This window comes from Symphodus melops, assembly GCF_947650265.1.
Source record: "Symphodus melops genome assembly, chromosome: 18".
NCBI lineage: Eukaryota > Metazoa > Chordata > Actinopteri > Labriformes > Labridae > Symphodus > Symphodus melops.
In genome coordinates, this window is record NC_136708.1 from 14,382,132 (window position 1) to 14,398,314 (window position 16,183).

Consider the following 16,183-nt stretch of genomic DNA (forward strand, 5'->3'; position numbering starts at 1 on the left):
AATTTTAAAGCCCTGGCTCTACACTAAACAAAAGCTACAGTTCGACTTTTATATGCTGAGCTGAGGTGTATATCAAACAGTTTGAGTTGATGCACAGCATTCAGTAGACAAAAGATTGATAAATGAAGCAGTGTGATACAGTAAACAAAACAACAGACTCCTTTACTCAGTGTTTTTGCTTGTTGGAGATCTTAACAATGATCAAGACATTAATGTACAGCTATACCTCTGTAACGGTCTGAATGATCATCTGGTAAGCCATAATGACATGGATACAAATCATGAGCGCTAGAAAGTAAAACTCTCATCATATTTACATGCAAATTTAAATATTTACACTGACCAATCGTTTACAGAGCCCTCTCACAGAGTCATAAAAACAAGTTTTAGATTTGCTCTCAGGGTCATGGCTTACTATCAAGTTTTTGAATATGGTTTCACAAGAATACCTCTCTTCAGATGTCTCCACACAGCACAAAAGTATAAAACTAAAGTAAATACTGTAATGATCTACTGTAGAATCAAGACTCAGACAGATGTACTCGCAGAAATTGTAAAATACAGTTTTGGTAGCAGCCCAAAACACTGGAAAGTGTTATAAATGATCAAACTAAGGGGAGACATTCCAATGCATGATTTGAAGTCCCAATAAATACAAAAATACCACACCCGCAACTTTAAAGAGGTGAAAGGTAGAAGAGTGGTGGCCAAGGCTTAAGAGGCCTGTGTCTGAAAATTGAATATCCTTGTATATTATACAGGGGATACACAGAACAAAGAGAAGACCTCACAGAAAGAAAAATAAGGGAGTCCTGTTTAAAAAAAAAAAAATAGCCAAGTGAATAAATAATCTGTTGAAAACAGGACAAGAATCACAGGTCACCACACAGGGGGACACAGACACCTTACAAAAACAAGAACAGAGCACTGTGGCGATATCGCTGATTAGGCAGAGATGTTTTAGGAGCAGGAGAGTCAGGTCAGGAGGGGAAACCAAAGTCAGTTTGAAGAGTTGTAGAGTCCTCCTGGAAGATTATTTAGACGCGAACGCAGTTCCTTTCGCACCTGGGTCACCCTCGCCAATTTGCGTTTGTATTCCTAAAAAAGCAGAAAAGGTGCAGAACAGGTCAAATCTCTTATAGTCTGAAGGATTATCAGGAATTAACAACAAAAAAGGCACAGCAACGTAGAACTGTACATTCAAAAAAGCGGTGTTAGTTAACACAAACTGATGTGTTCTCAATTTCCAACATTTATTGTGAACTGTTCAGATTTTTTTGACAAAGCTTGTAGAAACATGTAAGAGCATTCATTTTGTGACTATTTAACTGATTTGGTGTTTAAACCACTGTATGCTTACTCATCTATAAAATAGCACTGCTGGTTATACCTGCTACCTGCCTTTTATACTTACTTCTGTCACATTGCAAATAAAAAAAATCATATAAAATAAAAATGTCAAACTTCCATTTTGAAAGTATCAGATCAAATAAGGTTAAAGTGCTGTGTTTGTTTTACAGTAAAGCAGACCAAAGAAAGTTCCCAGAAGTTATATTATATAAGACAAGCATACTAGAGGATTTGGAATTTTCCCAGGATCACCAAAAATAAAAATGACAAATTTTTACTCCGTGAAAAAAGTTCTACTCAGATTTTTCCTGTGCTTTTTGATAACTCCACATGCTTATTCTATAAAATGCATGTAAGGGTGTTCTGTAAAAACGCATTTTCCCAAGGTCATGAGGCAGCATGAATCTTAAAAGACAAGTTTTATTGCAGACTAAAACTTGGATATTCAATCAATCTCTCTTTTCCAAGATTGATAAAACATGCCGCATCCCTTATATTTTTGGTTTCATAGGTTATAACAGAAGTGTTCCTATACTTTCGAAAATCCACACCTTTAATAAGATGTACTGTAACTTCAGGTGAAGACTAGCATTAATTGTTTGGTAATACTGTTAATAATGACCATATTTAAAATGACAATTTTGTACAATTCACCAGAAGCTTAAAATGATAGTACAATAAAAGCACTCACAAAACTGGTTTCATTTTTTATTTTCATTTTTTTTTTTTTTATTACAATAGAAGATACAAATGTGAATAACGTTGTCCTCTTGGTATCCTGTGGATAAAGGCTGGACAGTTAATGGTACCACAAATCAGGAGAGCTATAAGACAAGAAAAGACTGTCGGGAAGATTTTCATAAAGAATTTTGGTTAATACTTACCCAATGGGAAATAAGCACTGAGCTGGCATTATGTCAAATAACACAAATATTGTCAGGTCTAACATGCAAACTGAAATCTATGGTCCGATCAAGTGACAAAGTTCTCATTCTGCAGGGAGTATGCCACATGCTAAAATACAGGAAAAGAGGTGTTACTTTTAAAAAGGGTGACAGATGAGAAGTGTAGGCGCACAGCTACGCAGACAGACCAGGAATCAATGATGAGACACAAATGTGAGGTAGACAAAGAACACACGACCGAGCAAAGAGCAAAGATGAAAAAAAAGAAAGTGATTTACGCACTTCTAGTTTCTGCTCGTTCTGGGCTAGGCCGTCCTTCTGGCTCTGTAGGAACACCGTCAGTGTGCGCGTGAGCTGCCTCCGATCATCGATCTCTGCCGCCAGGCGTCCACTGTAGTCTGCCAGCAGCATGCATGCCTCCTCCACCAGCCGGGTGAGCCGCTCTCCTGATTCCTTATCTACAGCACAGAGGGCACACAGAGAGCAGGGCACAATGCTTAAACCAGTTAAGAGGGTCATCGGGAGGTCATTTAACCATCCAGTTCCCAACCCAAGTCACGACGGACTGAGCTTCTGCTGCCCCCCAATTGATGATGTTACAAGCATCATAAGGTTATCAAAGGCCCCTTTAGACTCTTTCAGAGTTCAGTGTGAACTTCTTGAAATGAGGAGAGAACGCACACCATATTTGGAGCACACAACAGGAGGAAGAGAGAAACTCCAACTCCAAAAGCAAAAACATTTCTTTGACAACGTTTCGGCTGACGCGGGCCTTTGTCAAGTCGTGTCAGTGTCAACTTGTTCTCATCTTGATACGAGAACGAGGTTCAAACGGCCACCTGCCAACTCTGGTATTCTCTGGTGAATGCCATCGAGCTGCTGGGCTCAATGCGGTGCTGGGCTGTGAGCACAGGTACCACTACAGGATGTAGAGCCTTCATGTTGCCCTCATGGAGTCTGTTTTTCACATATTGGTCTGAATCTTGCACACCTGCTGGAGGTCATTTGTGGGGCTCATGCAGTTCTCCTTGCACAAAGGAACAGATAGCAGTCCTGCTGCTGAGTCGGTACCCTTCTATGGCCCTGTCCAGCTCTCCTTGTGTAGCTGCCAGTCTCCTGGTATGTCCTTCCAGGCTCTTGAGACTGTAATTGGGGACATGGCAAAACCTTCTTGAAACTGCATGTCTAGCTCTGTAACCTGATTGGCTGCTGGTGACCCTCATGCTACCAGTCACGTGCTGTCCCTGACTTGGTGTCATCCTGTGATTATTACGTGTTCCTTTCATTTTTTTTATTAGCAGTTTATTTAGACGGACTTGCTTGATTTGTCATCAAGTGCGTATGTGTGCAGTACAGTGCGCATGTACAGTATGTCACAGTGTGCCTCCCTCTACCTGTAATCCTTTGAAGCAGTGACGTGTCTTGCACCTCAGCAGGAAGGGAGGAGATGCGCTGACGTAGCACTGAGTCTCCAGAGGCTGCATTTTCCAGCTCCTGCAGAGCTCGGATTAAATCTGCCGTCTGACGTACAAAGAGGAAGATATTCAGGGAGGGGAGGGGAAGAGAAGCGAGAGGGGAAGGGGAATAGTGAATGAGCCGTTCCCAGAAATAAGTGTCACATCTAAATGTTGGAGGCAGTAGAAAGGGCTACAAAGCACCAGGAGGCAGCTGAATCAATGATATGAAGCATCATACAATTATTTGGTGAAGAGCATCGTTTGATTATCATCTTTATTAATGGCTACTGATTTGTCTAAGCAGGCACCTGTGGTGGCTCAGCTGGGGAGCTCTGAGTAGCAAAGTCTTCATCATCTGGCTGGATCGCCTCGTATGACCTCTTTCTCGACTTTTTTTCTCCATCTGGCATTAAGAAGGAAAAAAAAACATTTAAAAAAAATAGTTCCGTTTTAAAGCTTCAATCACATGGAGCAGGTTTCTTTGAATAAATTCCACGTCCTCACACTAACTGGCTTTTCATGAATCCTGGTCGACTACTTAGTGGATGTATATTTACCAAGCTGAACTGTTCATCAAAAGTCTTCCTGACCAGTAACTTATTAAACAGGCTCCATGTGCTTTTATAAAATGCTGCCAAGTGTTATACCCCAAAGCTCCAACACTTTAAACCTGTCAGATGGGCTGAGTGTGCAGTGGCATTATTCTTGTTCCAGGTCTGGAAACCTACCTAGGACTTGTGAGAGTCGATCCAGCAGGTTGTTCTCGTACACCGCTCTCTCCTGCCAGATGGACAAAACCCGACCCAACTGTTTCTTACAACCCTCCTCACCGTCTCTACACAGGAAAACAAATAAATAAATGCAAAGGTAGGGAGATTTAAATCATTCTCTCAGCTGCAAGTTTACCAAAATCCCTCAATATGATTTATTGTATAATAAAACAAAAAAAAAACAGATAAACACCTTTACCCAGTTCTAAATATGGCAACTCATCATTTAAAGAAATTCAAACAATGTTGATAGACTAATGACAGACCTGTACACATGTTTGAATGCATCAACGATGATGGGTGCAAAGTCCTGGGTGAATTCTGGTCCTTTCTTCTTGCTGTTCTGAATGACGTCATTGGCCAAATAAAGGAAGGTCAGCTTGCGGGATACCTGAGCTGGATGCATTCAAATGTGCATAATTAGACATTTACATTAAACACAGTTAAAAGAACCGTGGTGCTCAGTACAACATGTGTTCAATAACGGGAAAACACCTTCTTAGATATCTGTTCAAATACTGCAGTATTATTTCAATTTCATCTGAGGAAAAACTAGAAGGTAAAAATACAGAATTGCAGAAGCGATATGTTCTTTCACCAATTCATACAACAAACATGAAATCACAGAAGTTATTCTCCACTAAACGACTTATAACGATGCAGAATTTATTTTCGGTGTTTGGAAAGGTCGCGGTAAATACTGAGCCGAGTGTAAAGCTCCAGAGAAGTGAGTCGCCCTCTTTATCTCATTTGTTGTTATAACTGCAGACTCTTTTCAGTCCTCAGATACTCTCCAAAAATACATCATCATCCACTTGAGATTTCATTAGCTTGTTGACCAGCACCCTGAGGAGCATCATGGCAGCGTTAAGCACAAATACAGCAACATGTCATTCATGTTCTTGTACATAACTGCATCCTCCTCTAGCAAGAGTCAGCATGCTGCTGTTTCATACACTTTAAAAAAGCGTCCAGTAAGTAGTTACACATCAGTAGGACATTTTTTTATTTTGCTTAAACAGCAATACTCAAAATACGATGCTTTTTGTCTCCTTAAGGGAACAACCTATTTTTCTGGTGTAATATGCCATTTTTTATAAACCTATCATAAATACTATGTGACAAAGAAAAGATATAGTTACTGAATAACATCAGATCAGCTACTAGTAGTTCATGCACATACCTATTAAATATGTTAAGACAGGCTTCCACCTTTTATTTGCAGATTTCACACATTTATAGCCATAGTGGCATTCATAAATCTGAGGGGGGTTTTTTTCTTCACCATCAGCTGAGGGAGCTACAGCAAGCTCTTTACTGTGTGCATGCTCGAAACTAAAGAGTAAGATGATAATACCGAGTTGCTGATTCATCACATCTCAAACAAAAAAAACCCCAGCTTAACATATAAATATGCTTTAGAAATAATTGCATTAAAGGGGTGGTGATCCACTGTGGCCTTGTGCAAAGAGCTCCATAATAAGACGTTTTTCTATTTACCAAAAGAGTGTCGATTAACAGAGTGGCTTCTTTAGTCCTAGTAAACACCATAACAATGGGCTCCCTGTTACGTAGTGAATGCTAACATTTATGTGAGTTCATGCTTTAGAGTCTGTAAAAGTGGCTCAGCACCAAAGTTGGTTAGCCTTTAGCAGTTATTGTGCAACGAAAAGCTGCAGAAGTTACTGACTTCATCTGAAGCCAGAGAGCTTTCGAAGAGCACATAATCTGTTAAATATGATCTATTAATTAGCCAGCTTGTATATCCAAGGGCTAACATTCATGTCTAAGTCGTTTGTGAATTGTTTCTGCATGTTAGCAGTCATGCATTAAGGGACACTAGCTAGCTTTATCGACCTTACCTTTCTTTAGTTCGTTGAACCAAACACTGACGATGGTCTTCGAGTGTTTTCTGTGGTGAATGAGCCACAGGGAAAGTGTCTGCACACTCTGCTGGGAGTTGCTTAGCTCTGAAAGTTTCTTTTCTAAGGCAGCCTCAGAAAAAGCTGACATTTTGAGGAGACTGTGAAGAGAGGAGGGTCGCCGGAAGAAGAAGAGGAGGCAGCTTTTAAACTATCTCCCACCAAGATGGGTCCTCCCAAGCTCCCTCACAGCTTGTTAGCCAGTCACGATGTGTGTTCAATCCATCCAAATTAAAAGCCACACGCCTTCTTCTGAAGAGAAAGGTCGCTAACTTGCTCAAAGCGTCGTGTCGTCCGTGGTAAAGGGCGGTAGGTTTATCTCAGGGTAGCAAACACACACACACTCACACACAGCAGCGTGAGAGATGAACTTCCGTACGGCAGATATGATGCGTTCAGGTCTACTGGAATTTACAGAACCAGCCCTTTCACAAACGCATCATATTAACGTCTTAAATCTCACAACTCACCTGACACACTTTGTAGTTTATTTTTTCTTTTTTGCAAGTTGTATGTGTGTTTATTGCATAGACTGACAATGATTTAATCATATTCTCAATACAGACCATTTTGATTTCTCATGTAATCAGTTTTTTTGTTCTAGTTTTTTTTTTTTTACACACTTGATGAAGTAACCAAATTATGTTTACAAAAACTATTCATTTGGCACCCAACGACTAGTTCTATATTTCACAAGATTATAATTATAAAACTTGCACAGGATCAATATTATTGCGTGAAATGATACAAATGACCTCAGGTCAACTCATGTGACATCAACATTTTATTTCAAAAGTTTACAAATTGGCATTTTCTTTCGATTAGTTTAAACACAAAAAATCATATAATAAAAAAAAAAATATATATATATATATAGGCCATAGGCCTGTCTGCGATGAGCTGATCAACATTTGATTTTCGCATTTTATCTAAAGTAATGATATTGACACTTTCATTTTAAACAATCGTATTATCTCCAAAATTGCTTGCAAAGCTTCAGTCACTTATTTACAAAAAAAGCAAAAATCATAGTACCATCAATTCCCTAGTCCTGATAAAACACTGGCTATGTTTTCTGTAACCAGATGGTACACATATACAGGTACACTTTCACACATAACACCTATATGCTACAAGAAATAAGACACAATCAAGATCATGTTTCAGTTAATCAGAACAACTTTTCATCAGTTTTTCAGGATTTAGGTGAATAAAAAAATACTTAATCCCCATCAATACCGAGACAAATGGTTTTCTGTCATACAAAACAATGTTGAAACTGACAGTCATACAGTAGAAGAGCTACTTCAGACACTTAGATTGGATCAGAGCAAATATAACCCTCCATTGAGATTCCCATCACTGACGAAAACCAAATACTTGTATTTTATTAGATACGGTTATGAGATATGCTGAACTTCAGAATTTCACCTTTGATATGCAAGCATGACATTAGTTTTTCCATTTCTAAACACTTAAACAATCAAACCATTTGATCAGGAGCTGTAGTTCTGACTAAATTCAGTGTAGTTTCCGTATCAGTGAGGAGGGAGTTGATTGCTGGTTTGGTAAGAATATGTCGAAGCCTCAGTTCTGTAGTCGGGGTTAGACATCACCCAATGACCTCCTGGCATGCCATGATAGGGCACAGGTACAAGACTGGAGGGAGGATAATCTGAGCTCCACTCTCTTTGCGTATTTCTTCTTTGCATTTGATATGTTCCACCGGCATTACTCTGTGAAGATGATTGGTACCACTCTTCACACCCGTAGGAAACATAACAAGACTCCCAGTCCTGAGCGTGGCAACCAGGTGCTAGCAGCCAGTTGTTCTGTGTTGGTGGGACCTCATTTTGCCATCCTTTGTTATTCATCTCACTTGATTCATCTTGAGAAGTGTGCAGTCTGTTGTAAGTATTTCCCCCATGCAACTTTCGTTCTGTTCTCCCATTTCTGTGTTCATATTTGTTGAAGTACCCATAGTCACCGGGACTCCTCCTTCTCCCTTGATAAAGACAGACTGGGATATTGTTTTTTTTCCCGAGGGTGGTGTCAATGTCCAGCTCATAGAGCTCTGACTGAGACTCTGGCGACGACACAGGATCCAAGTCTGATGCAAGCGAGTCGCTTTGTGATACAGGGAGGGTGTCGCTGCTGAAAGACGTCCTCTTCAGCAGCATCGGACCTTCTGTGAGAGGCAGGCTTACCTTGAACACAGTATCAATCTTTTTTTTTCTCATCTTCCTCCCTTTGTTTTGTTCGAGTGGCACTGTGACACATCTCTCTGTTGTGTTCCTGTTCACACTGGGCCCTTAGAGAAACGAAAAATACTACAAATTTGACCTGAATGGTGTTTTGTTTTTCGTTTTTTTTTTGTAGATACAAAAAGGAAAAATGTTAGGATTCGGACCCCTTTTAGGGAGCCGTTGCTTCCAATAGAGACGCACCTTTGACAGCTAATTTCCTCTTTCGGATGTTAGTACGTGTCCATCCATCAAACAGCATCTTTATACCTGGAAACAAAAACAAGTAGACCAGAAAATACAGAGGAAAGCTGGTAGAGTGCTTTTCTAGTCTTCTGACTACTCAAAGCGCTTTTGTGCTTATGTAAGCGACACAGACTTGTGCTCATATGTCCTTACACACACACGGACATACATAAACACGTTTTCATGCATTAGAGAAAGTTGGAAGAAAGGTAGAAAAAAAAAAAAAAAGAGTTAATCCAGTGGGACACTTACATCATGAATTAATCTTCAAAACAGGAGAATGGTGGATATTTGAACTTGTACTTACACCAGTGGTAACTTTTGCCTGCCACTTGGATACAGAGGGATTCTGGTGCACTTACCACCTGGAAAATGTGGATTTGGATAGTTGCACTTTATTTTAGGTTAAGAACATAAAAGTTAGTTAACAACTAGCAGAAGTACTGAAGGCTACTCTTTAAAAATAGTAAATATGATACCTTCAGCTCTCCTCCGCCCTCCTCCAGCTCTACTCTCTTTGCCAGTGATTGAAGAAGCCAATAGTCATTGTTAAGCTCCGCTGTCATTGCCTCCACCTGCTCAGGGCAAGTTTCAATCTACACACATACATGTTTAGTGAATTTTAACCTAGCATGTTCTACACAACTGTCTGAGTGAATATTGGTGAAGTGTTGGTGTATCTGTTCATTTGAATTATCGATCCAAGACAAACTGACCAAGAAGTTTATAAGATGGGATGAGCTGGTAAGGTGATCGATGATGTCCTGGTTGTTGGATCTGATGCGGCAGCAGTGACATAAAAAACAGTACGTGTCGCCAGCTTCACTTCTACACTCAACCACTTGGGAAAGACCTGTTGCAAACATTTATATGAGAGGCTTTCTGAATGTCTTTGAGGGGTAAGAAGATTAATACAATTCATCAAGTCTGTACAGTAAATATGCAAGTAAAGCTAGACACTGTGAAAGTGTCAGAAAGATAGTCCGAAGATTCCCCCCGCGTCTTCTTACCCGGGACAGATATGCATGTCTGGGCTGAGACAAAAACGCTTCAACTGACCGGATTATTCATCCTCCTATCCGGGTGAGATCTGTTTCTTTATTTGTTTTTATTTTGGTATAGCAGTGATCGATCAACTGCATTTGTCAGATTACTTTTGTTACTGAAAATACAATTTGAAGTAAACTTTAGGAGATCATGTTGCATATTTTGTTTTGTTTTAAATTGATAAAGGATAGATATATAGATAGATTGATACTTTATTGATCCCGAGGGAACTTCAAGTGGTCAAAGGGACAATGTTGTTACAATTCAATACTTTATGTGCACAGTTTGGCGTAAATAACATGATATCGCCAAGGATATCAAAAGATTGAACTTGGTAATTTATCATTTATGGTTAATATCAAAGAGGTAGGCTACAGAAGCAAACAACAACACTGTGCTGCTAACCAAACAATTATTTGCCCTAATGTGTGGAAACGAGAGAATGTTATGTCCAGAAAGGCTTATAATTTAAGCAAACCGAGTTCGGCTGTTTGCTGCGCATGGTTTGTATTCACATCTGCCCAAAAGGTCCACATCAGGATTTAAGTTTGTCACAAGCAAACTTAACAAGGTAGGTGTGAATAGACCTTAAATATACCAGACCAATATGTATTTGATGGACTTTACATTTAATATTATTACTAAATCATCACGTCAAAAATACCTATTCTACCAATTTCTGTAAATGTCTCCATTTCAGTTATGTTGAAATCAGCTTTACAATCTTGTTATGTGATAGCACCCATTGTTGTTTGCTCACCAATAAGAGGCTCGGTTCCTCTGTAGCAATCGAGAAAGCAGCTGCCGGTCTCTGATGGCACAAAGTGATTAGGGTATGTCTCAGTGTTGTCCATCAGTGAAGATGAAGTATTGTTGAACATGCCCTCTGAGTCTATAAGAGCTGACCGCATAACAGATGGAGCTGTATTTTCAGGAGAAAGCAATACACTCCTCTGTGGTTGGATGGGCTCCGGTTGCCCTGGTGAAGCCTCTGAATGGCTCTTGGGTTCAACCTGTACATGGCCATTTCTTAAGACATGTAGGAGAGCTACAGCTGTGGTGTTAGAGAGAGAGAGAGAGAGAGAGAGAGAGAGATTTATATTTCATTTAAAGGTGAGGCATGTAACACATGGAAACATGGGCACAAGAAAACATGAAAAAGCATCAGACACAGGTAAACAGGATTAAAGGGGTTTGAAATAGTCACTGACCGTCATTGTCACTGAATGCTGCTATCGTTTGATACACAGACTCTTCCACCTCTAATAACTTCACATGAAGATGCAAAAAAAAAAAAAAAAAAAAAAGTGAGTAGTCATATCAAAAATAAATAAATAAAATCCACAATTCACAACCTTTTTTTGGCCAGCACAATGAATGACAAAGACTCTGCAAGTTTGTTGTTTTAGCATTGACTATGACCCACAGTAACCTGCTTTCAGTCAATTTTAATGTACAAAAAAACCCCTCAATAATTAGAAATTCCATTCCCTTTTAAAATTGGTATCCCAAGGTTGGGAACGCCTGTCTTACACAGACTAAATCACCTACCTGCACATCTCCAGGACCCTCTTTTTCCTCAAGGGTCTTTGCTATCTCCATCAGTGGCCATGCCAGCTGAGACAGGTCCAAGTTTTCCTTCCATTTAGAAACAAAGTTCGGGTGCCAGACTTTCTGTACGGCAAAGAACCACCTGTTTTTTTAAACTACCATCTATGACTGAAAAAAAAACATGCCATCCTCTCATGGTTGTACTCACAATGTAGTTGTATCTGTGGAGACTTCCCATTATGTGGTTCCTTATGTCAGCTTTACAATGCCGACACACACACACCTCACACAGGTACAATACCTCTCTATTTTGAGTGCCTGCTTTGACACACTCTATGATACTGCCTAGACCTGAATAATCAGAAGTGAAAAGTTATTTCAACATACAAAGTAAATAAATCAACCCAACATTAGCATTTCTTTTCCACTGACCAATGATGGGTTGTAGTCTTTTCTTGTTGTTGAGATACACCCTCAGAGAATCCAACAGCGGGCTTTGGGGAAGATATCCTTGAAAACATGGAAAGCATCAGACGCACATTATCACAGGAGAGTGGTTTTGCAATGGAAACCCACATGAAAGAGGGAAAGACGTACCTTTTTTTGCCTCGGTTGGCTGCATGCTGACGTTGTAGATTCACCGCCTGCACATAGTAACAATTTTACTACAGCTATAACGAAAAAAAAATAATTCTAAACTCTCCATGTTGTCTTTGGTTTTTATGTCGGTATCCTTGAATCTTGACTGTCAGACAGCCAGCAGCTGCTGGTAAGAAAAATACTCTATCTTTTCTCTTGTAAGATCAGTGTTGTTCTGATCTGGGCCAGATAAAGAGTCTCATCCTCTTCAGGAGTAACTTATTACTGTGCCTACTGGAGATGAGCAGAGTCTTTTTCTTCTCTTATCAATAAACTTGAACAAAAACCTCGAAACCCTTCCCTCACTGTAAGTAGAATCAGTTCGTGACTCCACTGTAAGGCGGGGGTTTCTATATCTGTGTTGAATGAACGAGGAGGACACTATCAAACAGACTTGTGGATCATCTTAGATTTATTTATCCATGGTCAAATAACATAATAACACAACAGACAATAGCTCAGACATGCTTCATGACCAGAACCTTGCAGTTACTGGCCTGCTGCTCAGAATCTCACATGCTAGTGGTGCTGGACCAGGACTCCGCAGTCACTGTCCACACTGACCAGGATCTCACGATCACTGGCCAAGTATTCTCCTTCACAGTGTTCCTTATATTCTGCTAGACAGACAGCCCACAAATACTTCACTCTGTATAAGGCATGAAGAACTCATCTCCTTGGCTCAAACATCAAACATCTATGTTAAGCTAAATCTCTCAGACAACAACAGACACTTGGCTCCAAACCAAATATAACTCTGCTGCTACTGTAATGTGATCTCTTACACACCTATGTTGTACATCTTTACAAACCTAAAAGAACTACTCCGGCATGGTTGACACAATTAAAAGATAAATCCACAAATTTATCAAGATGAATGAATCCATGAACATACTATCACTCACGAAATGTGTCCCCTATGTATGCTACTGTAGTATTTTACATAAGGCACTAGTTTAGAAAACCTCTTAAACCTGAATCAAAAAGGCTATTGTAGGGTCTTTTCCTTTAGACATGCGCCCTGTAGATGTGCGTATCTATATTGTCATCATCATTACTTGTATTGTGTGGTCACAAGAAAATCATGTTTCTCAGTAAACTCTGTCTTAATAATGTTTCGCCTGAGTTAGAATGGTGATCACAGCACTTTATAAATTGTTAAGCATACTCCACTTTGATAAAAGACAAGTAATCTGCACCTGCTGTGCATGTAATGAGCTGAGAGCCCAAAGAGCTCAGCCTGTAAGATGCACAGGCCAAGTTGACAGCAGCTCGGCCTGTACAGTGTCAGTTCTGTAAGAATGAGTAAGCATAAGATAACAGCGAAGGCTGAAAGTACCAAAAAGACCTTGAGACAGACAGTGAGAAAGACTAGAGACTGATAACACCCTGATGGACAAAAACACGTGAATCCAAACATTCACCGTGGGAAAAAAAGGCCTCCCAGGAGGGTCTAATGAAATAGTGTCTCTGACTACCAATAACAAATCATGCCAACTCCTGAGATAAAGCCAAAAAGCCAGCAATCAAAGAGTATAAAAAATGGATGTTTTTGACATTTGTATCAGCTCTCCAGCTGGGCAACTCATGGCTTTGTGACTCTGTACTTAACAACAAAGCTATCTGATCGCAGACTTTAATTTACTTCTGGCCCAGGCCTGAGTACGGCTCTCACCTAGATTTGACATCAAACATGATGGTAAACTAAGACTAAAACGTGTAATTCTCTGACAAAGAATCTATCTCAGACATCTAACCACCATCATCAACATACACTTAGATCCTTCTCTTACTACATTAAGACCCCAAACTGCATCAATCATTTTAGAGCGTATTTCCCACTATCAGTCATGTTTTGCACAAAATTACTGACATTCACATTCAACCCTTTCAATACTAAATGAACTCTAAAGATAAAAACACAGTCCATTAATGATCTCAATCTAAAGACCACAAGCGTCAATGTTAGAAACAGAGGTTGGGTCTTTCTGTAACCAGCAGGGGGCGCTTACACGCCACAATCTGCTCTAAACGACAGTAGAGTGCCACATTAAAAGCAGTCTACTGTTTAAGTCTTTATTTATTTATCATCTTAAACCAATGTCATGACTTGTGGTTTTTAAGTTCCGCTGCCCTATGTAGATTTGGTAGTGAAATTTAAACGTTGGAGAAGTAAAACTCCAAAAATCTGCGCCATCGGATTTTGAAGTCGATTTTTTACATCGAATTTTATCTCAATTATATTATGTCTCTGAACCACAGATATAATATAACATGTCTATGCTCTGAACACTACAGAAGTTAACTTCTCGTGTAGCGTTACAGACTACAAACAGTGTTTCAGGGACCTCATTCTCCACTGAGGACACTTAATTTAATTGAAACAACTTTATCTGTAAATGTCTCCAACTTTCACATTTCTCTACCAAAAACGTCATCCTTCACCTTTAGGCCTAAACGTTGTCTAATGCTATAATAAAAACCAAATAAAGAATATTTATTCACCTTTATTTCCACAACACCGAAACTAACGTTTGGCACATTTAGTAGCCGTTAAAGTCAGTGTAACAAACGTTAAATAAACGAGCAGACAACGTGGTTGAAATCACTGATAAAACCAGCTCAGAGTTTCAACTCACTTTTATTCGACTCGTGTTAAAGCGAGAGAGAGAAAGGACAAACAAGACAAACACATTTTTTTTCTTTAAAGTTACTTTCACGACACTAAAGACAATGATTTTCTGCACAGTGCAGACTTACCGTGATGAGCCTTCGTTGTTGCTTTTTAACCGCTGAATGACCAGAAGAGACACCGCGGCGTCACGAGCTAAAGTTCAGTCCTGCTCGCGCTCTCACGTTTAGGTTCACAGAGGGCGGAGGAACACTTAAAGGAAGGGTACGTCATTTATCTCCAGATACAGTTTTCACGCTGACTTTAGCTCCTTCACAGAAATAAATAATGTGCTCTGAAAAAGATTTTTAAAATAAAACGTCATCTGTAGCAGCCTGTAAAAACTTCGTCAAATGTCTGCCTAAACTTAACCAACAGAAATACACCTGTGTACAAATACACCTCCCAACTTTTAAGACCATGCTCAAAACTCACCTTTTTAAACTAGCTTTTAATACATAACTTCTTCTTTCCCTTCTTTTCTTTGTTTTCTTTACTGTTTTTAACTGTACACTGTGATTTTTACATGTAAAGTGCCTTTGAGCTCCTGTAAAAGCGCTTACAAATAAAATGTATTATTATTATTATAACCAACAGAAATATGACCCGGTAGCCTACACTAATAAAATAACTTAATATATCTGATAAAAAAGTGCATAAGTAAGTAAATAAAGGAGGGGCTCTTATGCAAATTCAACACATGCAGAGGAGGACTATGATAAACTGACCTTAAAACAAAACATACTCTCCTCCCTTCTTTCCCTTCTCGAATCAATTTTTATATTTCTGTCACGTTGCGTTAAAGAAATAGTCTGAGCAAACAATCACATCAAATCCTATTTTACAAAAAGCATAAAGATAGTTTTAACCAGAGAGCTTTAGCGACAATCAGGGGCATGCCCAGAGGGATGGCAAAGGGTGGCATGGGTCCTCCTTTTGGGTCTTTATGGCCATCCAAGGTTCCATCCCAAAATCCTTCAATATTAAAGGCTATTTTCCTTGCCAGATGAGGGACTTATGCTGAAATCCACTTTTTAAACTTTGCTGCAACAGGCAGTTTATAGTTGTCAGTGTACAGATGTTTGTTTGCAATTGTTTTTCCCTTAAAGAATTAAGATTGAAGATGTATATTATTAGAATAATAGGCATCTTTCTACTTATAATCAAAGTGTTTACTGCAATAATGTATTGTTGAATAAAGGTTTGATCACCAAATACAAAGGAATGATTAGATATCCACTGTGTTGTTGTTCACATTTATATTATATCAGTTATTATATCATGTTTTACTCTAAGTGTTTTAATCTAATTGTTTGAGATTGTAGTTCAGAGGTTAAAGGTATTCTGTGAAGAGGGCTTGTAGAAGTAATTACACATTCCAA

At 39.3% G+C, this 16,183-nt stretch overlaps 2 protein-coding genes across 4 annotated transcripts; both read right to left on the bottom strand.

Moving 5' to 3' along the window:
* Positions 1-136: 136 nt before the first annotated feature.
* Positions 137-6,809, bottom strand: LOC306839396 (regulation of nuclear pre-mRNA domain-containing protein 1A-like). 3 transcript variants are annotated; one of them, XM_079368072.1, is made up of 7 exons: positions 6,345-6,807; positions 4,749-4,878; positions 4,441-4,547; positions 4,021-4,115; positions 3,650-3,776; positions 2,538-2,713; positions 137-1,098 (listed from the first exon to the last, which is right to left on the bottom strand). In XM_079368072.1, the coding sequence occupies exons 1-7, from the start codon at positions 6,493-6,495 to the stop codon at positions 1,000-1,002; spliced, it is 885 nt and encodes a 294-aa protein (XP_079224198.1). In that variant the 5' UTR covers positions 6,496-6,807; the 3' UTR covers positions 137-999. The 3 variants fall into 3 exon arrangements, with proteins under 3 accessions (XP_079224198.1, XP_079224196.1, XP_079224197.1); XM_079368070.1 differs by lacking the exon at positions 137-1,098 and adding an exon at positions 1,997-2,128 and having other exon boundaries at positions 6,345-6,809; XM_079368071.1 differs by lacking the exon at positions 137-1,098 and having other exon boundaries at positions 2,051-2,713; positions 6,345-6,808.
* A 361-nt stretch (positions 6,810-7,170) lies between these two features.
* Positions 7,171-12,265, bottom strand: LOC306838961 (uncharacterized protein). Its single transcript, XM_079367401.1, has 11 exons — positions 12,089-12,265; positions 11,924-12,001; positions 11,700-11,842; positions 11,492-11,614; positions 11,152-11,209; positions 10,701-10,994; positions 9,610-9,746; positions 9,373-9,489; positions 9,201-9,258; positions 8,852-8,917; positions 7,171-8,715 (listed from the first exon to the last, which is right to left on the bottom strand). The coding sequence occupies exons 1-11, from the start codon at positions 12,111-12,113 to the stop codon at positions 7,943-7,945; spliced, it is 1,872 nt and encodes a 623-aa protein (XP_079223527.1). The 5' UTR covers positions 12,114-12,265; the 3' UTR covers positions 7,171-7,942.
* Between the last annotated feature and the right edge of the window lie 3,918 nt (positions 12,266-16,183).

What these genes read in the sequence shown, in the direction of transcription:
- LOC306839396 (XM_079368070.1), bottom strand. Translation starts at nt 6,495, where the DNA reads ATGTCAGCTTTTTCTGAGGCTGCCTTAGAAAAGAAACTTTCAGAGCTA. An exon ending in ACTGCTTCAAAGGATTACAG is followed by an intron (nt 2,714 to 3,649) that starts GTAGAGGGAGGC and finishes TCTGTGCTGTAG; the next exon opens with ATAAGGAATCAGGAGAGCGG. An exon ending in AGAACGAGCAGAAACTAGAA is followed by an intron (nt 2,129 to 2,537) that starts GTGCGTAAATCA and finishes CTTTATCCACAG; the next exon opens with GATACCAAGAGGACAACGTT.
- LOC306838961 (XM_079367401.1), bottom strand. Translation starts at nt 12,113, where the DNA reads ATGCAGCCAACCGAGGCAAAAAAAG. An exon ending in TCCACAGATACAACTACATT is followed by an intron (nt 11,615 to 11,699) that starts GTGAGTACAACC and finishes TTTGCCGTACAG; the next exon opens with AAAGTCTGGCACCCGAACTT. An exon ending in GAGGAAATTAGCTGTCAAAG is followed by an intron (nt 8,716 to 8,851) that starts GTGCGTCTCTAT and finishes CGTTTCTCTAAG; the next exon opens with GGCCCAGTGTGAACAGGAAC.